This window comes from Amphiprion ocellaris, chromosome 13 (genome assembly GCF_022539595.1).
Source record: "Amphiprion ocellaris isolate individual 3 ecotype Okinawa chromosome 13, ASM2253959v1, whole genome shotgun sequence".
Classification (NCBI taxonomy): Eukaryota; Metazoa; Chordata; class Actinopteri; family Pomacentridae; genus Amphiprion; species Amphiprion ocellaris.
The window spans coordinates 3,206,501-3,231,112 of NC_072778.1; the positions used below are offsets into that span (position 1 = coordinate 3,206,501).

Genomic DNA, 24,612 nt, shown 5'->3' on the forward strand with positions numbered 1-24,612 from the left:
GTGCTTTTAGTGGAAAGTTTCAGCGAAATAAGAGTCAAACTCTAATTTCAATGTCAGAAAAGCATCAAAAACTTGGAAAACCGGACCCAAAATCCTCAACGGAGTCAGCACAAATCCTCCTTTTCATTGCTGTCACTTCAGCCTTTCATTCATTCACTCATTTATTCATTCACCGCCTTCCCCCCAGGGAAGACAGCAGTCGCGCTTGTCATGTTATTCCCATGAATTATTAAAACCGTCCTGTCATGAATTATTCAGCAGCAGAAGTGGGGGAAGGATGAGTGTGTGGGAGGGGGCGGCCTTCAGAAGGCCTCTCTACCTGCTCCTCCATATTTGATGGTCATATTCTAATGGCTTTAATGAGGGAGACTCGGCTCGCCGGCAGGTACTTGATTTCAGGCTCGTTTGAATCTCAAAGGCCAGACTGAGTGAGTTCAGCTCAGATTAAGTGACTATAAAATGGTGAAAACACGACCTGACCCTGAGATAAGCCACTTCCCTGGACGATGGACAAACACACCGAGAGAGGATTTAATCTGTCACACATCTGAGCTGATCCTCTTATTATTTAGCAACAGCAACATAACAACACAATGCTTCTCTACACTCCCACCACTTAACAAAACACACATTTGCAAGCTAGTAAATCTAATTTCATACTGTAGATATAACTTTTCAGTTGATTATTTTGACAGGTTGGCATAATAATGCGACATTAACTTAATATTGCGTGTAATTTAAATTTTAAATTCTGGATTAGTTGGTTTAAAACTAAATTCAAGTTGAGGTAGCTTCCATGTAGCGACCGATAATGTAAGAATGTTGGCCACTTTAAATGTAAAAAAGCGAATAATGTAGTAACTTATTACATCATTGGCTCAAAAACTTTATTACATTTTTGGCAAGTTATTACATTATTGGTTTTATTACATTTAAAATGGTCAAAAGTCTTGCATTATTGGAACGTATTACGTTATTGGCTGCTACACAAACAACCTCTGAAAGTTCTAATCTATGCTTTTATACCTGCTCTTGATTCGGTTTGTTTGTTTTTGTTTTTATTATTTGCTTTTTAGCTGTAAAGTGTCTTTGAGTGTCCAGAAAAGCGCTAAACAAATAAAATGTATTATGATTATTAATCTGCTCAAGTTCAATAAAACTGAATTAGATAATTAGTTTCATTATCTCATAGCTGCTTTGTATTTCTTAAATTACACTAATTACATTGTGTCAAATAGGGATTTTGACTTAAAGTCAGTTCATTGTTGAGCTTATTTGTTGGCTTTCCTGGACCTTTCAATCACGTCACATCATACATGTTCCCGTGGCAACAGGATGCATACAGTGTGTGATACAGTACCTACACGGTTTCATTCAGTGGTTTTAGTGACGTACAGCTCAACATATTTACAGATAAAACATTTTCTTTCAGCTGAGAATCTGGATCGCTCATATATAATCATCAGGAAGCGATTTGGTTGAAGGGAGACGCTTCTTCCAGCTTATTTAAAACTGAACCTCTGAACAGAACAAGATTAGCTCCACAGCATCAGTTACCATGGAGATCTAGCTCCACAGCATCTGTTACCATGGAGATCTAGGTCCGCAGCATCAGTTACCATGGTGATCTAGCTCTACAGCATCAGTTCCCGTGGAGATCTAGCTCTACAGCATCTGTTACCATGGAGATCTGGCTCCACAGCATCTGTTACCATGGAGATCTAGCTCTGCAGCATCAGTTACCATGGAGATCTGGCTCCACAGCATCAGTTACCATGGAGATCTAGCTCCACAGCATCAGTTACCATGGAGATCTAGCTCCACAGCATCTGTTACCATGGAGATCTAGGTCCACAGCATCTGTTACCATGGAGATCTGGCTCCACAGCATCAGTTACCATGGAGATCTAGCTCCACAGCATCAGTTACCATGGAGATCTAGCTCCACAGCATCTGTTACCATGGAGATCTAGGTCCACAGCATCTGTTACCATGGAGATCTTGCTCTGCAGCATCAGTTACCATGGAGATCTAGGTCCACAGCATCAGTTACCATGGAGATCTAGCTCCACAGCATCAGTTACCATGGAGATCTAGCAGGTTCATGATGAAAACTCTGTCTTTCAGCCCAACATACCTGCTGACCCACTAACCTGGCTTCCTAGTTCAGCCCTCTGGTGATTACATGTTGACCTGTTTCTAGCGGCCTTTTGGTGGGTTTGAATTAATTTCCATAAAAACTGCAGTAAGCAAGAAGATGCAACTTTTAGAAACATAAATCCAGCAGCAACTAATGACCGTCTCTCCAATGGAGGTTTTCAGAAAGTTGAAAATCCATCTCTGGAAAGGAGACGTCTATCAAATGGTGTCTTTGCCTCTAGCAGAACCTTTACAACAGAACTTCTGCTGTTCTTGAACATTGTAGTTCCTCTGTGTTAAAGCTGCCTCTTGCCTCCAGCTACTGTACAGCTGCGTGTTCGTGAGCTGATGATGCCTTACTCTCTGTCGTTCATGCTTTATAATAAACGAGTGTCAAACCTCGTCACAGGGCGGAATTTTATCAGCAAAGTTTCAAATCAGAGAGAGAAATAAGCAAGGTGAGTCGTTTTCATACGTCCGTGTTGAAGAAAAACTGGGAAAAAGTGCAACTGATGTTACCGAAAGAGCAACAAAAATGAGTAGGTTTAATACAGGAAGCACAACTACGTCTTTTCCAGCTTTACTGTACGTCTTCTAATGCTGCATGCAGCTGGAGGCTGACTGTGATGCCACTCAGCTTCACTAACTGATCGCTAGTACGCCGTTATCTCGCTCAGCCTAGTTATTCAGTCCACTGTACTTAGAAAAAAGCCTGTGGCTGCACTTTCCCTGCATTCAAGAGCCACTGGAAATACTGTAATTACAGCTGAGAGCTCACTGAGGGCCAACAAGCTGCCAACATGTGACCAGGAGAAGTATCATTTTCTCCGACAGCCGCAACACTGACATGATGTCATTTTGACTTTAAAGGGGACATTAGCATGTCAACGTTTTAAATTACTAACATTAATGACAAGGAACATATAACATACAGTTGAATGCAGTGTGACAGGCTAGATGATACATACTAAAGTGCAAGCTAGCATTGAAATTGATTCATAGTTCACTGTTATGATGTATGACTGGCATTTAAATATACTACATATATAGCTGGTATTGTGAGGTAAAGATCGTATGAATTGATCCAAATTGCGATGGTAAGAAGGAACCAAAATCTGAAAAACGAACAATCTATGACGGGCAGGAGGGAAAAAAACTCTGACAGAACCAGGCTTAGGAAAGGCCTCGACCAGTTGGGGTGAGAGTGGGGCCAGCAGGGTAGCAGATGGAGAACATCCCAAATACAGGTCATTGTTCTTTCAAATGATAGCAAATATCTATAAGAGAAATTTGATTTTTTTGTTGATTTGTAATAGAACAAAATACTATTTGTTAAAATGCAGATTTTATTTATAGTTTTGGCTTGTTTTTTACAGTCACCATGTAGGAGAATACTTATTTTCTGTGATTTTACTATACTATACTATCTATAAACTGACAAAATTGTGCAAAAATAACATAAACTGTTAAAAAAAATTACATGAATCAGTGCCGCCTCTGCAGACTTAATGGTCAAAAACTGAATTTCCTAAATGTCATGATAAATGCAGATGCCTTTCATAATAAAGTCAGTGGTTCTGCAGCTGTTCTGGAGTTCACTGGATCTTTTTCCCCCCAACTAAGAATCCTGAAATGCACAACAAATCACATTTACCCTGAGCTCTGAGCCTCTGAAGTCGCAGCTTGGAGCAGCTCTTGAAGGCATTAGTGCTGCTATTGTTCAGAGCTTAGCTTAGTGTTGCAGCTTAAACGCCGCTGCCATTAACACTCCAGTTTCTTCGCTACAAATTTTGTCACTTATGCGTTGCAGAGTTCACGTATTGGCGAGAATGGGAGGCGATCGGCTCACTTGGCTTGTTCTAATTCCCCGTCCAGCTTTGTTTAAACACTCTGCAGAGGGATTTCCACTTTACTCACGGATGATGTGCTGACCGTTGGATAATCCTCCGAATCGTCTGCTAATAGCACGTTTCGTCAAAGGAGAGGCTTCCACCAGCTGCAGCGCAACACAGAAACGCTGCTCTGTCTTTAGTCTGTTAGGTTATTACTCCTGCTGAAGATATAAAGGCTTATTGAGCGCATAGACAAGAAATATAGTCTAACACGGCAGAATATTACAGCAACAATTTCAATTTATTTTTAAGATAAAATGCCAAAATATGAGTGTTCTAGCTTCTACTATCCAATATGGGTGTGTCTCTTATAATGTTAAACTGAATATTTTTTTAAAATACAGTATTTAATTGTAATTTTTATGAGTAATTTACAGGTTTTTTTTTTTTTTTTTTACAGAAAATACAAAAAATTTATTTTATATGTTAATGCTAAAAAAACAACAGACCAAAACCTCAAAAATCTGTAATTTTACAAATAACAGTTTGTTCTTTTACATTTCACCATAAAATTGCACTATTTTTATGTCATTAATTTACAGATATTTGCCACTAGCTTCACTGTGATGTCACACTTTTGTAGAGAAACCCGTTTTTTGCACATTTTTCAGCACCGTAACTCACATTTTCCTGAGAAACTGTGACCATATTTCACATGTGGTCTTTGGTTTCACATATTGTTTACTTCCGCCTTGAAACGTTTATGTTCTTTTTGGTCAGTAGTGGTTTGATCCTTCCAACTCTCCCATGGATCCATTTCCTCCCAGAGTCTTCCTTATTGTGGAATCATGTAGACGGACCTTAACTGAGGCCAGTGAGGTCTGCAGATCTTTAGATGTTCCTCTGGGTTAATTTTTCACAAATATGCAAAAATAGAGGATTTCTGTAGGAGGGACAAATATTTATTTCACAGCACTGTGTAAGGAATTAGTTTTTATATTCCAAAGTCCTCTCTTCATATATTTAATGGACAGATGTGTGTGTAAACTGGTTGCTGGAGGCGTACAATTGCAAGAAGCTAATTCAAGTTTTTTGGATAAAAATGCCAAAATATATACAAGATTGACCTTTTCAAATGGAGCACCATCAACAGGGACATTATAATGCTGGACATGATTAGGTCGTGGACGGTTGTGTTCCACCAGCTGGTGGGCTCCCTCGTAAAATGCATCCGAATGAAAACAGAGCTATAAATAGGCGAGAATGACCCGCTCTCCACCGTCTCCAGCTCCTGAGCAGCATCTGACCCACAGAGCTGCAGCCGGAGCGCGGTGCAGCCGGAGCGCGGTGCAGCCGGAGCGCGGTGCAGCCGGAGCGCGGTGCAGCCGGAGCGCGGTGCAGCCGGAGCGCGGTGCAGCCAAGCGGAGGTCAATCGGCCGTGGCGTGTTGGGCTGAAGCCACTGAGGGGTTTAAACGAGTCTCTGGCTGCGAGGGAATCACACCACCAAAGCCCATCCAGAGGCATTAAACATTGAATGAGGGATTAAAAATAGATCCAGAAGCCTTCCCCGTCGTCCTCCTCACTCAGATCATCCTCACTTTCCTCACTTCCTCTAACCAAACCCTGAACCTCTCTGGCTCACAGATAAACATCATGAAGGCTCAAATGTCGCTAGTTTATGTCTGATACAGCTAAAGCTTCTCCTTTAGTCATATGAGGCCGGCATTGGCTCTGATGTTGTCTTTAATTGAGAATATGGTCCAGATCAATCAGTATGTCCTCTTCTAACATGACAGATCATAGAAATGCTTTTATCAATTTCAAATAAAAATCCCACTTGCAAAGTGTGTAGTTTAGGAAATACTTGATCCAGAGTTTCTGACTGAGAGTTTAAACTGTCATATTAGTGGGTTTACAAATTCATGCTTAGAATAATAGATCACAAAGCAAATCATGAAAAGTAAACTACTCAAACATTTGCATTTGGTGAAGACAGTGAGTGGAAATTCTCTGTCACTACTTATTTCTATTTCAGTACATGTACTATTCATACAATTTTTATACATTTCCTTTGTTTTTATACATATTTATGTCCAGTATGTTAATTATATTTGAGAGAAGTCACATGCAGTTTCATTATACACTGTATAGTGACAGTAAAACTGATTCTGATATGATAGCAGTGTTTATTTACTACTTTACTAAAGCGCTACTTCCTTTTTCAGACATTTTCTCGTCTTTTATCCTTCAAAGGAACCTTTACTGGCTGTAAAACACGTTAAAAGGCAGCTGTGTGTCTTTTAAGAAAAAAAAATGTGAATTTTGACTCTGCTGATTAAATCAAAACAAGGAATTGTGGTAGCTGTTGCAATATGTCTAAAATACACACAGTCTAGGTTTTGTTGTTTTTTCTGTGCGTTTTTGGCTTGAAAATCAAATAATGGACTTGGATCTCCAACAGATGCATGGCTCAGCTTTAGATGCCGTCATCTCTCTGGGCTTTAGGAGTCAGATCAATACATGGAAGGCTGCAGCTGGAGTGTAACATCCTGGAGAGAGTCTGCTCTGTAAAAACATCCCTGAACACAATTACTACTGTTTGTGCTGCGTTCAGGCTACATCATCACAAGCATTCGTCATGTTGCCTTCGAGCTTCACCTGCATGTGAGGTTAAATGAGGGTGAAGCGTCATGAGCTCAGAGCACCTGCAGGCCTCAGACAGATACAGGTTTGGGTTGCAGTCGCTGTTGTCATCATGATGTTATTGTTGAAGCGATATTCTGTGACATCTGACATCTTCTGCTGCTGCTGAAGCTTTTATTCTGAGGTAAATACAGAGAAACACTTAAATGACGAAAAGTAGGTCAACCATAAATGAACAAAACTGGTAACTCACTGCAAAAACTCTCCTCAAAATCTTCCAATCTGTGAAATTTGCTCATCTATCTCCTACAAAAAGCTTAAAGAAGTTATAAAACCCTCGCCCAGAAGTTTGTATCTTAAAATGGGACAACAAAAGACATTTTTGAAGGACAATCTCTAAGCTACCAACAGAAAAAGGCAACTATTTTAGTACTTTTATCAATGAAACAAGGGTTTACATACTTGATTATCCGAAAAGTATTACGTTTTGATCACAAGATTCGTTTCTGAGTCTCACTAGTGATCGAAAAACCATCTTCCTTGTTTTACATTTTGTAAACCAAACATTAATTTAAAAGGTGTACATAGTCAAAGTTAGCTTTCTTAACATCTTATTTATTCTGCTTTTAATCAGTTTTAACTACAAATCTCTAAAGTTTTGCTTTGATAACGTCTCTTGAACATGGCAGCGTACTGTATCACAACAGAATCGTTGAGGATGGAGTCATAGTTGTGTTTCTGTTCTGTGTGAAACCAACACCAGCAGGAAAATGAAGGCTTGGCAGCCTGTTATTAGCTGCTAGACTGTGTGTACTGAGCTGCTCATAGTGAGTATATGAACCTCACACAGTTTAGTTTGTGTTGATGAATACACTTCAAATGCTGCAGTGGATGAAAAATGAATTCACATTCCAGTGAAATGTTTCTATTGGGCTTATTAGAGCTGCTAGCTTCAGCAACTGTGTTCTTACTAGCTGTTAAATTTATGATCTTTGTTTGAAATGCTGTTCTAGTAGTTGGATTATTGTTCTATTCTATTCTATTCTATTCTATTCTATTCTATTCTATTCTATTCTATTCTATGACATAACCAAGTGTATTTAAGTCAATTTGCAATACTTATTACTGCATTGCGTGGTTTTTATTGAAGTTGTTGGAGTGTCTGTGGTAAAGGTTGGGGGCAACAACACTTTTCCTCGTGCCCTCAGTCGTGTGAGTGATCAGTAGAATCAGATTTGGGGCTTGTGTATCGACTAGGAAGGACGGTGCTGATGGATCTGGGATGTTAGCAGCAGCCTCCTGCTGGCTGTAATACGATCTTTGTCGCCACAAGGACACTGGAACGATAAGTCAAGACAGTTCATCCTGACAGCGACTTCATCTGATACCCTGATTTACTCGGGTTTGTCAGGAAGTAGAAAAGCACATGAGACGCATGTATTAAAACTGCTGTCGATCAGTTTTTATAAATTCTGGCTCCAAACATGCAGCAGGAGAAACAGTGGGAGGCTGAAGAGAGAAAGGAAATGAGAAAGATTTTTATTTGACACGATGGCAGAGCTGCTTCATCACACCGAGTTTCTCCTCGCAGTCGAGATTTTTTTTCCCCCAAAGTCTCATATCTGGGTCATTTTAAAATAACCGAGGAGCGGCTGAGCTCTGGTGACACGTTCGACAGCTGCAAGCGTCAGACGTGTCAACCTCAGGCTCACTTTTATCTTAGCTGTTAGTGTTAGTGGAGGTTTTAGACTGAAGCACATTCATCACTACATCACTGTGTTTCATGTTAGTCCAATACGCATTTCTGCTGTCTAAATTCAACCAAAATACCTGCAACCAGTCAAACCCTGTAGAGCTGCTACACATTATCCCAAACTATCCTGATACTGGATACATCAGTGTGAGCAGTTAAAAGCTCAAATGTGAAGGTTTCATGGTTTCTTTCCTGCTTTATGACTGTAAACTAATTATCTTTGAGCTGGGGAGAAAGCAAGACATTTGTTGTTTTTGGACGTTGGGAAACACAAATCAACTTTGTTCACCATTTTACAGACTAACCAACTAATTAATGAAACAAGAAATAATACACAGATGAATGAACTAAATAGTAGCCTAATTTAAATAATATTCCATGTTGATCAGTCATATTATGATCAGAAACTATTAAACTTTAATAACTCTATTTGTGTAACATATTTCATAAATAATACTGATAAAACGTAAGACAAGTTCTGCACAGCGACGTGGTGGTTAGTACTTTCACCTTGCAGCTAGAAGATCTCCAGTTCGCGTCCGGCCTTCCCGGGATCTTTCTGCATGGACTTTGCATGTTCTCGTATGTTCTCCCTGTACATGTGTAGGTTTTCTCCAGGTTCTCTGGCTTTTCCTCACAGTCTAAAAATATGCTGAGGTTAACTGGTGATTCTAAATTGTCCGTAGGTGTGAGTGTGATTGTTTGTCTCTATATGTAGCCCTGTGATAGACTGGTGAGCTGTCCAGGTGTCCCCTTCCTTCACCATCAGTCAGCTGGGATAGACTCCAGCTCCCCACCACCCTAATGAGGATTAAGCAGCGTTTAGATAATGGATGAATAATGCATGAGACAAAAAAATTAAATCAATTATAAAAATGGCTAATAGAAGTATTAAATGGGTCTGATATCAGTCAGTTACATTAAACTACATAAAATGAAACCTAAAATAATTCATTTTTAGATTCTTAGACTGAATCTGAGCTACATTGTGTTGCAGTGTGTGTGTCCTCAATTTATTAATTTACTTTGTGGGGACTCCACTACTGTACGGGGACAAACAGGCAATCAGTGGTATAAAGTGTCCAGAAAATGAATGTAAGTCAATGTGATGTGACTGACTGACTGTTTATGTGTGTGTGTGTGTGTGTGTGTGTGTGTGTGTGTGTGTGTGTGTGTGTGTGTGTGTGTGTGTGTGTGTGTGTGTGTGTGTGTGTGTGTGTGTGTGTGTGTGTGTGTGTGTGTGTGTGTGTGTGTGTGTGTGTGTGTGTGTGTGTGTTTCCTCCCTCAGTGTCTCAGATGGTGATTGAGGAGGTGAGCGTTCTGCAGACTCAGCTGGAGATTGAGAAGTCGTGTCGGGAGAATGCAGAGGCCCTGGCCACAAAGGTCAGACACACACACACACACACACACACACACACACACACACACACACACACACACACACACACTTCCTAATCAATGCTGTAAGATTAGCATTATCAGGCTTCAGCTGGCATTAGCAGGACAGCAGGGTGAACAGATGAGTCAGGATGACTCTGCATGGGGACGATTTAACTACATTACCTTTGTTGCTTATTGCATCCACAGCAAGATCTGTGTCCATATATTAAACTTTAATACTCTTTAGGGGTAGATAAGAACTCACTTGAGCTTAATGTTTTAAAAAACAAAGGACTAGTGCTGTGGGGGCAGAGGTAAACCCATGACACCCCTTTTTATACCCCTCAATATCCAGGGTCAGCCTGTGGAGCAGGTTGAAGTTTTTAAATATCTGGGAACAGAGATTGACATCAGCTTGTCGTTTGGGAATCATGCTGATTCAGTTTACAAAAAAACACAGCAGCGCCTTCACCTGCTGAGGAAACTGAAGACTTTTAATGTCAGCAGAAGCATTTTAACCCTGGCTTATACCTCGGTCACTGAATCCATCCTCACATTCAACATTTCATCCTGGTGCAGCTCCTTCTCCACTAAACACAAAACAAAACTCTCCCATGTTGTCAATCAGGCCAGCAAAATCACTGGTTCACCACAAAGTCATATCTCTGAACTGTTTAACCGCTGTGTGATCAGGAAAGCCACCCTGACCACAGAGGACCCTCTCACCTCCTCCATCACTCCTTCTTTACTGCCATCAGGCAGACGTCCCAAAGTCCCACTGACCTGCAAAAACATCTACAGAAAATCCTTTATTCCCACTGCAATAACCACCCTGAACAAAATAAAATAAGACATTGAGCACTACATTTTTATTTATTTTTATTGGCTGCTGTTTCTTTTTAACATTTCTTTTAGACGTCTACTTTGTGAGCTGGTGTTTTCAGTGTGTTTTTATATGTTGTACTTTATTGTTGGAGCCTGTCAAAGAAGAACTTCTGTCACTTTATCTATCGATACAACAGGCAAATAATTTATACTCGATGTCAACTGAAATAAAAGGACTAATACTACATAAATATGAAATCTACATCCATTACACACTAGGGAATGTAAAACTTTCAGAAGCTTGACGTCTGTGGTTTCAGTGTGTTGCTCTTACTGTTGACCTTCTGTGACTTTTGACCTCCAGCTGAACTGTGAGAACAGAAAACTGAAGTACCTGAGCATGTCTTCACGGCCGTGTTTGGACGAGCTGCTTCCCAGCATCACTGACTGCATCGCCCTGGAGGCCGACGCAGACGCTGCAGATGCTGCAGATGTTTCTGACGGCAGCCCCGACAACTTCAGCCAGTACCAGCAACAGGTTAAAGGTACAACACCTAGAATTTATAGTCGCATAGCAGCAACGTCAGCTGAATTTAATGCCGGAATAGATTCAACTTTTGTTTACCAGGGAGCATGAATTCCATTTTTCACGTTTTGTATTTAGTGCACTTCATAATAAATAGCTAAATGTGGACACTGTGTAGGTTGCTAACGTTGTACATTAAAAAACTTCCGTTGTTCCATCAGAGCTGAGGGAGACGGTGAACAGCTTGTTGGAGGACAAGAAGAATTTCATGTGTCAGATTCATGAACAGCAGCGACGGATAGAAGAGCTGACTACACAGGTGAGCAGCGAACAGTAATTCCTGTGGTTCTTTATATTGTTGCTGGAGTCAAAAGGTCACGAAAACTTGTCATAACACATGAAAAACAATGGTTTTATTTTGCTTGTGGTGTCTGATAGCTCCAATTTTCTGATGTATTAATCTTAAAATTTTAAATTGTCAATGACAGACATGTAGTCCTCAAGATTTCAGTTATATAAATGAACAAATAGTATCATTTTTTCAAGAATTTTCTTTCCCTGCTTGCAGTCGGAGAAAGATCAGACAGAGATGAAGCAACTTCGTGAAACAGTCGACCAGCAAAGCAAAACCATCAAGAGATTCAACAGAGGTAAGTCACGGCACACAAAACAACTATTAAAGTAAAAACAGAAAAACCAGGTTCTGGTTCAGAACTAAGAAAACCTCATTTAGAACCTCACTCATGCTGTGAATCTCTTCAGTTTTTTAAGAACGAATCTAACAGTGTTTGTTCTGGGCTTTTTACAAACACGGTTTCCCACCATCTCTAGATGTTCTTGAGCTGATGCTCCTTTAATGTCACGGTAGGGAAGGTATTGACTGGCCCGTCCACGTCGGAGAGCGTTCACATCATTGGGTAACTCAAAGTGACAGCGGCTTGTTGTGTTACTCTGCAGCTTCTCGCTCATTACCACAGATTGCAGCTGTCTCAATCAATAAACACCAACAAAACAAAACAGAAAAACAGCAGCTTTATTTCTTGAAAGATCATCATACTATCTAGGCGACAAATAGTTTGGTCTAAACGCCACTATACAAGAGTGTAATTCAATGTGAAAGTGTTGATTTCCTGCAGAATTGAGCTTCTGAAAGTTGAATTTACAATACTTAGCGCTATAGCTGTTTCACTGAAGTTTTTAACTGCTTTAAACAACTGAATTTTGCTGTGACTTTTTAAATCTTATATTTGGATGTACAGGCAGGTGATAAACTAGAAGAAAAGCCATTATAAATGTCTTAGTGAGGTGTTAGGCCACTAGAACAGCTTCTTCAAGCCCTTGGATCTGCGTTCTCGTCAAGATGACTCCTGGTGTTTTGATTATGGGGATAGAGAGCGCTGTCCAACACCAAGGGTTCAGGTTTCTCCTTTAATCTGTCCTGTCTGGTAATTACAACTTAGATGTTGACATGAACACTATGCAGTAATGGGAAGCTTCTACTTGCACCAACAACGTCCTGGCATGAGTTGAATTCCATGAAAGAATTGGTGAAAGCTGAAATCATTTTAGAGGAGAGTGTTGGTGAGTTTCAAGTATATGGACAGAATGGACAGTGTATATTTATTCAGTCAACAGGTTTGATATTTGCTTAATTTGCACTAAATTTCATCCACACATTCATGGTTCCCAGGGGATGCATCAGAATACGGACACAGGTTTTGTTTGAACTCTGTTTGCTGCTTCCACAGGTTATTTTGAGCAAAAGACTTCATTTTCTGCATTCTGGTGAATTTTTATGTGCCAATTTGTGCCTCTTCTGCATTAATTCATAGCAGAAATGTCTTTATTTATGCAAAAGAAAACTCAAAATTCATGCACTAGGTGACAAGTCAAAATATAATGAAATATGAGGCTCTCAGGAATTATGTATATCTTCTCTATATTTTCCTGCAAATCAGATTTTTTTTAATTTAATATCTGTGTCTGTAAAGTATACAGACAAAAACAAGTTAGTGTAGTGTGGGTTGGATGGGCGTTGTAGATTTTTGTGTGCCATGAGTTGTTGTTTAAATTACCTAAATGCAAAATAAAAAGCTTTTGTTCCCTTTAAAATAATCCCTTCTTGACTTTAAATGTCTTAGATGTAACTCTGGACTGTTGTTATGACACTTAGGGGGGCCCAGTGGACATTCATGGTATTGCAACAAGGCAAGCTGAAGCCACACATTTTCCTCATAGACAGCCATCATAAAGGAGATGTACATGGAACTGTTAACACCTTTTTCTGAATACAGGCCTGGTTTTTACTCTAATCTGCATGAGTAGGCATCCTCACAATGTGGGACAAACCTGAAAGCTGAATTATGTGCCTGGTTTTGACTATATTTATAGATGGAAGAACCCTCCATGGCGTCACCAATAGGTTTCCTGAGCAGCAGTTTTTAGGTTTAGGTTGGTGGCTCCAGTTGTTGCCATTTCTGCAGTGAGCCTGACTGGTAATAACCTATGACTAATCCAAAAATGAACAAAGAGGTGAAGCGTGAGTTGAGCTGAGGCCATGGACTGTCCTCAAAGCCGCCATGCCATTAAAGTTGCATAACTTTATGCCTGAATACGACTTAAACAGGTGAATTATTTAAAATTTCACACAGCGTACTGGGAAATTAGCTTTAGAGGCCAAAACCATTTTTGTAGCGTGTTTATTTCTGCTGTAAAGTTGGATACTTTAACATCTTTGGGGATTGACTCACTTTTGGAGCCTGTAGTGGACATTTATGGAACTCCATGTGGCGTTTCCACATTGGCTTCTTTATTTCTGCCCTGACGGTTGCTTCCTGGTTGCCAGGTCAGAATATTTTGATTAAAGTAAATGGACCACATCTTTAAATCCAGTATCCTATTTTTCTCATGCATCCATGGTTGGCACCCATGGAAACAAACAAGCTGTCAGATCTGTTTAAATGAAATTCACCTGCTCTTACTCTCTCCATAGTCTCCATGATGGCGGCTCAGGAGTACGACGGCATGAAGGAGCAGCTTGACTTGGAGCAGAGCCTGAGAGTCCAAGCTGAGACGTACGCCCACGAGGTAAAGAAAAGGTCAAAGAAACACACTGCTGTCAAGGTGAAGTCTAGGCAACGTGATGTAGCACACTGCTGCTGCAAAAAGAAAAACCCTGGATATACACGTGAATAAAGAGAAAACAGCCGTACTTTTGGACACTAGGGGTCAGAAAAACAACAAAATAGCATCATCATTGCATATTTATAGCTATAATATTACCATGCTACTTCCACAGAAGATACACACCAACACTCATGAGATAACATTAACCTCACTTCGGGGAGATTTGCAATGTTACAGCTGCAAACACAGTGAAAACTTTAAATAAAAATAGAACAAAATTGTTCGCAAAAAAAAAAAGACATTATTGCACATATCAGTGGTATCGCAGTGATTTTTTGATAAATAGAAAATACTAAATAGAAAATCCACCTGATATTCAGTTTGTTTTTGGTCTGGACCAACTCCTGAGGGAAATAAGTGCTTCTTTAGCTGCTGTGTGTTCCACTTTAATCACTAGCTCACCTCTAACTGTGGCGCTGGGCAGGTAATGTGATGTATGTTGTTTACTTACAGCAGCTGTCTTTATTTTTACTACTGTATATGTCGTCATTGGAGAAACTGATGACTGCCTTCTCTACAGAGTAGCAGCTTTATAGTTTTGTTGTGTTAAAATCCATCACAAGCAAACACAATGGCAAATCATATATACGATTCATAACAAAAGACTCTGATTCCTACTGCCTTGTCATGTAGCAGCAGTGGAACATAATCTTCACAATTTCCATAATCTGCATTTCCGAGTTTGGGCTCCTTTCTCAAAATATTTTGTGAAGTCCCTCAGTCTGATCCCATAATTAGTGATGCTGCTTTTAGCTTCAGTGATAAACACTGACCTGCATTGCTGTGCTGGTAATTGATGTGTGTGTTAATAACCTTGTGGCTGATTAACGAATTGTCCTGAATCTGGTGTTTACTGACCTGAAAAGTGAAAAGCCTGCAGGATCGAAGCAGACTCTGCATGTCATGGACAAACTGGGATGGTTTGTTGACAGTAAAAATGTACAAGATGCAAGTTCTCTTCCTCCCTAATCCCTCTTTTTCTTTACCTCCTGCAGATGCTGGTGAAGCAGAAGGAGGCCAACAGGCAGAGCATGTTGCTGCTGCAGAGCGCTGAGCCCAGCGTTCAGCTGCTGAAGGCCCTCGAGGACGTCGCTGCCGTCACCAAAACGCTGGAGGAGGAGCGTCTGCAGCATCAGCAGAAGGTAAAGCCCCAAAACTACCTCCTCTTCTTTTGTACATTTTCTAGCTGTTGCCATAACTCATGGAATGTACACTACTGTTGAAAAGTTTGGAGTCACCCAGACAATTTCATGTTTAAAACTCACACTTTTATTCATGTGCTAACATAACTGCACAAGGGTTTTCTAACAATCAATTAGGCTTTCAATACCATTAGCTAACACAATGTAGCATTAGAACACAGGAGTGATGGTTGCTGAAATGTTCCTCTGCGCCCCTATGGAGATATTCCATTAAAAATCAGTAGAAATATAATGTGGTGCAGCCAGATCACTCTGCAGCACAGAATGGTCTCACAGCACAAGACAACCCTATGAGTGATGCTAAAACATCTGAATCGCCCCCTGGTGGTTGGTTGCGGTATAAATCATAAACCCCAGCGTGTGTGTGTGTGTGTGTGTGTGTGTGTGTGTGTGTGTGTGTGTGTGTGTGTGTGTGTGTGTGTGTGTTTCCGTGTGTGTGTGTGTGTGTTTCCGTGTGTGTGTGTGTGTGTGTGTGTGTGTGTGTGTGTGTGTGTGTGTGTGTGTGTGTGTGTGTGTGTAGGTGCAGAGCCTGGAGGTCCAGCTGGAGCAGAGCTGTGTGAAGAAGCAGCTGGAGGCTCTGCAGAGGCAGCTGGAGCTCCTGGAGGTCGAGAAGAAGGAGGTGGAGGGACGACTGGAGCAGGCGGAGAAGAAGAACGAGGAGCTGGAGACCAGAGGTAGGTGGAGAAACATACACCCTTCAGATGTGCACGCTTTTAAATTAATCTGATGGCATCTGAATGTGTTGGCTTCATGTCTGAATGGGACTTTATAATCTACAGTTATGCTACAAAATGGGAGTTACGCCTCTTTTTTTTTTTGGGTGAGGCCGAGAACTTTTTAAAGTTGTGTGAAGCAATTTATTTTCTGTTTTGACATCTCAGCACCAATATTGGTCCAAAAACAATCATAAAATACCTTTCCCATTCAGTTTGCACAACATTTTCACATCTATTACAAACTGAAGTGTCCATAAAAATCTAACTGTAGCATGAGCAACTCAGATTATTGAGACTCGCCAATCATAATTGTAATCCAGGTTTTGGGTTTTTGGCGACTGAAGTTTGGTTTGTTGTTTCCAGCTGTTTATCGGAGTTTTCTCTGAGTTTATTAAATACCTGCAGCATCAGACAGCAACAGGATCAATATGAGTGTCTCCAAAGAGAGAATCACCTCCATTTTATATATACACTGCCGGTCAAAAGTTTTAGAAGGACCCAATTTTTCCAGTTTTTTATTGAAATTTAAATAATTCAAGTCCAATGAATAGCTTGAAATGGTGCAAAGGTAAAGCTTTTTTTAACTTCATTTGTTTATTTGTTCTATGCTTTCATTTCAGAGTACAATGACACACTAACATGTATAATTTCCAATAAAAAATGGAAAAATTGGGGTGTTCTAAAACTTTTGAGCTGTAGTGTATGTATTTATGATCCTCATCTAGCACGAGGTTGCACTGTTGTGTGATTTTCTTCACCTCAGACATGTGAGTCACAGTTTGTCAGCTGCAGTTGAATCATTTGTTGTTGCGGCTTCAGGTTGAGTTCCATCACAGCCGTCAGGATATTTTTATTTTATTGTTGGTAAAGTAGTAGTTGAATTATGATCACACATGGACAGACTTTTCAAGAAGTCATAAATAAACTAGGATGATAGTTATCTGGACACTTTGACAAGCCGCAGGTTAGATTAACATTAGTCCCTGTGTTTATTTGTTTGTGTCTGTTGCTCTGGCTTCTAAATAAAGCTGATGTAACAGTGACTAATGTCTGAATGACAGACTGCTGTGACTTTAAACAGACTGATAAAGAAGCGACGTTACGTATCCCATGTCTGAAAAAGGACTTAGAAATCCGGAGCACTGAGAATCCTGGTAGTAATGAACTGTAATACTGAGACGTGTAAACATGTAAACCTTTGGCAACACACGGGTGGAGATGCACAATTATTGCATGCAGCGATACTTTAACACGTGATGTGGCACATGTTGATTGACCCAGTTTGAGCGCTTTGATCCAGCCGGACATCAGTTCCACTTTAAACTTCACTTGTGTCAAGTTGTCACCATTTACTGACAAACGTTGAGCAACAGAACTTAATTTTATCATTTTAAATTGCATCCAAAGCTGAAAAAGATGACAAATATGGATAAAATTTAGAAATATTTGTGAAAAATGATGCAAATGACATCTAGAATGATTACATGTAATGGAAGCAATAAAAAACTTCAAGCACTCGAACTGCAACTTTGCAAAAAACCTCAAACAGATTGATGATTTTGCACACTTCCGTCTGACTGAAAGTGAACGTGGAAATTACCCTCCTGGAACAGACGTTTTGCTAACTGCATTAAGCATCTCCATCTGGGAATAACTGTCAACTGACCTAATCACCTGCATGTTTATCCATGTGTGAAGCCGTAGATTGCCTTCTGTTCAGCAAACCAAATATCCGGCACATGAAACAAGTTTTTTTTCCCCTCATTGTAACGGCATTAACTGAGCTTTCTTCCAGTCGATGTTGGGGAGATGAAACACCATCTCCAGGGTGTTTATCAAAGCTGCAGATTGAGTAGTTTTAATTCCACAGTTGGGGTTACTGTCATCCCAGCTGACTTAGGGTGAAGACAGTGGACACCCTGGACAGGTCCCCAGTCTCTCATAGGGCTACAGATAGATACAAACTATCACACATACAGACAATTTAGAGTTACCAATCAACCTGAACATGTTTTTGGACTGTGGGAAGACTCTTACAGCTGCAAGGCGAAAGTGCTAACCACTAAGCCACTGTGCTGCCCTAACTGGAAGTATGCCAGGTTGAAATAAACCTCTTATCTCTTGATGGAATGTTGCCAAACTTTGTGGAAAAAGGGATTTTAAAAAATGCACCCATACTGCAAAATGTGATTTAAAAAAAACAAAACAAAAAACAATTAGCCAGCTTTATTGATTTCACATTGAAGCTCATGCAGAACTGACTCTACAACATTATAATAATAATCATAATGACAGAAATAGAAAGTACAATGAAATTTAAGGGGCTGCTCCCTAAGTGCACCAACAGTATACACCATAAAACATTCGAAAACTCTTTAAAAAACACAATTGTAGGAGCAGCAGTAATATATACACTACCGTTCAAAAGTTTGGGGTCACTTAGAAATGTCTTTATTTTCGAAAGAAAAGCATTTTTTTTCAATGAAGATAACATTAAATAAACCTAGTGTAGACATTGTTAATGTGGTAAATGACTATTGTAGCTGGAAACAGCTGATTTTTAATGGAATATCTCCATAGGGATACAGAGGAACATTTCCAGCAACCATCACTCCTGTGTTCTAATGCTACATTGTGTTAGCTAATGGTGTTGAAAGGCTAATTGATGATTAGAAAACCCTTGTGGAATTATGTTAGCACATGAATAAAAGTGGGAATTTTCATGGAAAACATGAAATTCTCTGGGTGACCCCAAACTTTTCAACAGTAGTGTATATAAAATATAGAAAAAAATCAACATAACATACAAGAGTGACAGAATGTGCAAATGACATAATAAGATGCAGATAAGTTCACAGATATAATGAGTGATGTTGAGAATGTAAAGTTTCCAGTATGTAAAGTGGTTAATAATAATAATAATGTTACAGTTCTCTATTGTCCTCTAACCTTCGTAGCTGTTGTGTTTGTTTCTCCACTGATGCTTTGCTGCAGGAGAAGCTGGCAGACATGTAGATTTCTCCTTCCCTGCAGCCCTGCATCTGTCTGCTGCTTTTTAAATGGGTCACACGACGTCGTGGCCAAAACAACCAACTGACTTCAGCCGTTAAAACAACTAAACAAAAGCCTCTTTCATCGGCGGGTGTCTGGAAATAGCGAGCTGGATGTAGATGCGTGCAGCAGCAGTAGCGTTCACCAGTAGCAGGTGTTTGCAGCATTAACTGTGTCCATTGTTTTCCCTCCTCTCCAGTCTCAGAGCTCCAGGAGAGCCAGAAAAAGATCGCCATGACGACCAGCGAGAGCCCCCCTCCTCCTGCACCTGGGGTCGCACCGCCTCCCGCCCCTCCCCCGCAGCCACCTCCTCCCCCTCCTCCCCCGCCTCCCCCTCCCCCACCGCCTCCCCCCTCCAGATGCAACCCCCTCAGGTGAGGAACCAAACCATCACTGTAGCTTAAATCACTGCTGAGGTCACAATGCAGGATGCTGAAGCTTTAATAACAACGTGTGATTGTAACAGTTGGGTTTATGCATGCCGTGCCGTGATAAAGTATTTTCCCCCCCTACAGAAATCTTCTGTTTTTGCATATTTCTCACACTTAAATGTTCCAGATCATCAAATTAATATTTGTATTTATTGAATATTAGACAGAGATAAAACACAAAACACAAAAAGACTGTATGACCCGTGTGAACCTAAACCTAATAACTGGTTGGTCCTTTGGCTGCAACAACTGCAGTTCAATGTTTGTTCCAGCTTGTGATCAGTCTTTTACATCACCATGGAGGAATTCTGCTCCACTCTCTGCAGAATAATTTGAATTTGGTCGCATTAGATGGTTTTCGATCATGAGCTGAACTTTTATGGTCTTGTCACAGAATCTCAGTTGGATTCAAGTCCAGACTTTGACTCGGCCACTCCAGAACCTTGATTTTGTTCTTTTAGAACAAAATCAAGAGATGGACTTGCTTGTGTGTTTTGGGTCTTTGTCTTGCTGCAGAACACATTAGTGTTGAGCTTCAGGTCATGAACTGATGGTGGATGTTCTCCAGGAGGATTTTCTGATAGAGAGCAGAATTCATGGCTCCATCAGTGATGACAAGTCGTCCAGGTTCTCCAACCATCACACTACCACCACCATGTTTCACTGCTGGTATCATGTTCTTCTTGTGGAATGCAGTATTAGCTTTACACCAGATGGAACGGACCCATGTCTTCCAGAAAGTTCCACCTTTGACTCATCAGTCCACAGGATCCTATCCCATAAGTCTTGGAGATCATCCAGATATTTTTACCAGATGAACCTTTATGTTCTTTTTGGTCAGTAGTGGTTTGATCCTTCCAACTCTCCCATGGATCCATTTCCTCCCAGAGTCTTCCTTATTGTGGAATCATGTAGACGGACCTTAACTGAGGCCAGTGAGGTCTGCAGATCTTTAGATGTTCCTCTGGGTTCATCTGTGACTCCTGGATTAGATGTTGATGCTCTTGGAGAAATGTTGGTCATTGGTCCACTCCTGGGAAGGTTCTCCACTGTTCCATGTTTGTCCATTTGTGGATAATGTCTCTGACTGTGGTTCTCTGGAGTCCCAGAGCCTCAGCAATGGCTTTGGAACCCTCCAGACTGATGAATGTCAATATCTTTGTTCCTCATCTGTTCTTGAATCTCTTTAGAACGTGGCATCATGTGCTGCTTTTTGAGACCCTTTAGCTGCTTCACAATGAAGACAGGTTCTGTTTAGTGATGTTTAGATCCAACAAGCCTGGCAGTGATCATATGTGAGTGTAGATGATGAAACTGAACCCAACTGATGAATGAATTTGGTCATTTGGTAGATTAGTGTGAAAAACATCCAAATAGAAGATTTCTGTAGAGGGGCAAATAGTTTTTCATAGGTCTGTATATTTTCATACAAAAACATAGTGAAGCTCATCCAGAGGAGACAAATCAACACACTCACGGTGCATTAAAGCAGTTGGTAGAATTTACTGGAGATAGAAATTAAGTGACTGATCAGAACATTTGTGTGACTCCAGCTGTTTTTCTGTCTCAGTTCTCTCATAGCGATCATGAGGAAATCCTCCAAAGGCTCCAAAGCCTCTGTGAAAACAGAGCAGCCTCCAGGTGGGTTTACACCTGTTTTTATTCATATTGTGTCATATATAGAGCATCAGATTGTTGTTTTTGTGTTTTATAATAATGACATCCGCTATCTGCCAGCAGAAAGTATTAATCCCCATTTTCTAACCGTGTCTCAGCTGCTGAGGGCGTGGACGAGGTGAAGGTGAAGGCGGTCAACGAGATGATGGAGCGGATCAAACATGGCGTCGTCCTGCGGCCCGTCAAGAGTCAGGACACCAAGGTGAGGGCACACTTTTACTTATTTATTTTTTCTCATCATTAGAAATATTTTTAACTGGAAAGTCCCAGATAACCAGAATTCATCTTCTGTGGTTTTGACCAAAGAACATTTAATCAACTTTACGATACGATGACCAACTGGACTCGTACCTGACCTGAACTCGTTCAAACCTGTAAATCATCTCAGATAATAATTTCAGAAGGAGACACGATGAGACAGCATCAATAGGAACGAATGCTTGTTGAATCTAAACATCACTAAATAGAACCTGTCTTCATTGTGAAGTAGCTAAAGGGTCTGAAAAAGCAGCACATGATGCCACGTTCTAAAGAGATTCAAGAACAGATGCAGTTTTTAGACGATTTTGTTTATTGAAGGAAAAATGCTGTCCAGCCCATCTTGCCCTGTCTGAAAAAGCAATTGCCCCATTAGCTACCAATTTACCAAATGATCTGGATGATCTGGAACATTTAAGCGTGAGAACTATGCAAAAATAGAAGATTTCTGTAGGGGGGCAAATACTTTTGCATGGCACTGTATGTGTTTCGATTGTCAGAACTAATGTAAGACTCAAAATGTTTGTTTTGCTCACAAACCTAATCAACCTTAAAGGCTTCTTTTGTTGTCATCCTTCATTATTTTTGACCCCACATGCAACAATAGCAGCAGGTCAAAGGTCCAGGGTGTCTATCAAATGCTCCGGTGACCGTAGAATAATCAGAAAAATCAATCCTGTGCCGTTAAACTGAACCAGAACACGGGAAGCAGGCCTCCATAGTTCATGCAGTCTGAATGCACTCTGCCTGATTGCTCTCTTCTCTCTCCTCTCCATGCGCTGCCACAGAGAGTAGCAGTAAAAGTGAGTATATTGACGTTTGCATCAATCTTGTGATGAGAAGTCGTCGTGGCTCTCTGGGGAGAAAGATCTTCCCCTCCCTCTGACCCTGCTAACCCAAAACACACTGCAGATCCTAGTTTAAACACTTTCATTTTAACTGACTAATCACAAGTTGGATGCTGTGTGGTGGTTGGGTTACTGTCCTTCTACTAAGGAAAGATTCTTTCTCTGCTGTGGAAACCCTCATCATTGTGAGGTTAATCAAAGCTCCAATGAGAAATTTGTAGAAAATCACAAGTCTTCTATTTTTTTTTCTTGCAGCAGCCCCCAGCCTGTGAGGAGAAACAGCAGGAGAGCGCCATGGACGAGCTGAAAGGCATCCTGGTAAAATGGGCTTTTACCAGCTTTATTACAGGGTTAAGCCCTGCCCCGCCATGTTGGCTGGTCTGACATGGGCCAAAGTAAAAAATCGACCTCAGAAAATGTGGCTCCTTTCATATTAGTTGCTTCATATCATGTTGATGTTTGTTCAAGTGCTAATTTTTTTGGTCAGTTTGTCATCAAGTATCCAGACATAAAAACTGCTGCAGTACTTCCTTTATGGACCCCTTGCTAGCCACAATGCTGCTAATGGTTTTTATATATATTTTTTAAATTAGTTTTTTATATGCACCAATCACATATAACGTTCTGACCACTGACAGGTGAAGTGAATAACACTGATCATCTCTTCATTTTGGCTCCTGTTAGTGGGTTGGATTTATTAGGCAGCAAGTGAACATTTTGTCCTCAAAGACGATGTTAGAAGCAGGAAAAATGGTCAAGTGTAAGGATTTGAGTGGGTTTCACAAGACGACTGGGTCAGAGCATCTCCAGAACTGCAGCTCTTGTGGGTTGTTCCTGGTCTGCAGTGGTCAGGATCTATCAAAGTGGTCCAAGGAAGGAACAGTGGAGAAACCAAAGGATCATTGATGCATGTGAGGAGGAAGGCTGGTCCATGTGGTTCTGATCCAACAGATGAGCTGCTGTTGCTCAAATTGATGAAGAAGTTAAAGCTGGTTCTGATAGAAAGGTGTCAGAATACACAGAGCATCAGGTTGTTGTGTACAGAGCTGCATAGCTGCAGACCAGTCAGGATGTCCATGATGAACCCTGTACATGAGAACTGGACCACAGAGCAATGGAAGAAGGTGGTCTGGTCTGATGAGTCACGTGTTCTTTTCCATCACGTGGATGGCTGGGTGCATCACCTATCTGGGGAACACATGGCACCAGAATGCACTATGGGATGCCGGCGTAGGTAGTGTGATACTTTGGGCAATGTTCTGCTGGGAAACCTTGGGTCCTGCCATCCATGTAGATGTTACTTTGACACATATCACCTAGCTAAGCGTTGTTGCAGAGCATGTACAGCCTTTCATGGAAACAGTATTCTGTGGTATCGCTGTGGTTTCTTTCAGCAGGATAATGCACCGTGCCACAAAGCAAAAATGGTTCAGGAATGGTTTGAGGAGCACAACAACCAGTTTTAGGTTTTCACTTGGCCTCCAGATCTCAATCCAATCCAGCATCTATGGGATGTGCTGGACAAGCAAGTCTGATCCATGGAGGTCCCATCTCACAACTTCCAGGACTTAAAGGATCTACTGCTAACATCTTGGTCCCAGATACCACAGAACACCTTCAGGGGTCTAGTAGAGTCCAGGCCTTGACAGGTCAGGGCTGTTTTGGCAGCAAAAGGGGGACCAACACAGTGTTAGACAGGTGGTCATAATGTTATGCCTGATCGGTGTAGGTTTTTATTAGTTAAAATTGTAGAATTGTCTTTTTATTTAAGTCAATGTGCTTCCTGACTGTAACGGAGTTCATTTAAACATAGTCAGATTTTGCGGTTAATAAACTCCCTGCAGTGATGGTCATGTTCTCCCCCAGGAGACGGTGAAGAGGAGCCCCAGCCGAGGCTCCCAGGAGTCAGGGCCGTCGCCGCCGGGCAAGAAGGACAGCGAGCTGGAGGTGATCCTGAGACGCCGACGCAACAAGGCTGGAGAGGCCGGCTCTGGAGGTAAACACCGTTACCTCTGTTATCAGTTCCTCTGATAGTGTCTTACAGGCAATGGATTGTCTTTAAAATGACATAAAAAATCTTTAAAAATTACAAACTTTAGCTTACAAAAACTTCCTATTTTAAACTTCTGATCTGCTTGTTCTTC

The 24,612-nt window shown here is 40.9% G+C and overlaps 1 protein-coding gene across 6 annotated transcripts in view; it reads left to right on the forward strand.

Annotated features, from left to right (window-relative positions):
* The window catches only part of shtn3 (shootin 3), a 44,854-nt gene that overhangs the window by 14,591 nt on the left and 5,651 nt on the right, over positions 1–24,612 (forward strand). For 3 of the 6 annotated variants that reach the window (XM_023285651.3, XM_055016410.1, XM_055016409.1), the window contains 13 exons: positions 9,657–9,751; positions 10,938–11,118; positions 11,321–11,418; positions 11,668–11,749; positions 14,092–14,186; positions 15,281–15,427; positions 16,008–16,161; positions 19,454–19,628; positions 21,256–21,326; positions 21,461–21,564; positions 22,409–22,423; positions 22,724–22,786; positions 24,335–24,464. In XM_023285651.3, the coding sequence (XP_023141419.2) occupies positions 9,657–9,751; positions 10,938–11,118; positions 11,321–11,418; positions 11,668–11,749; positions 14,092–14,186; positions 15,281–15,427; positions 16,008–16,161; positions 19,454–19,628; positions 21,256–21,326; positions 21,461–21,564; positions 22,409–22,423; positions 22,724–22,786; positions 24,335–24,464 (1,410 nt within the window). The remainder of the gene's footprint in view (positions 1–9,656; positions 9,752–10,937; positions 11,119–11,320; positions 11,419–11,667; positions 11,750–14,091; positions 14,187–15,280; positions 15,428–16,007; positions 16,162–19,453; positions 19,629–21,255; positions 21,327–21,460; positions 21,565–22,408; positions 22,424–22,723; positions 22,787–24,334; positions 24,465–24,612) is intronic. The other 3 variants (XM_055016406.1, XM_055016407.1, XM_055016408.1) reach the window with 3 other exon arrangements.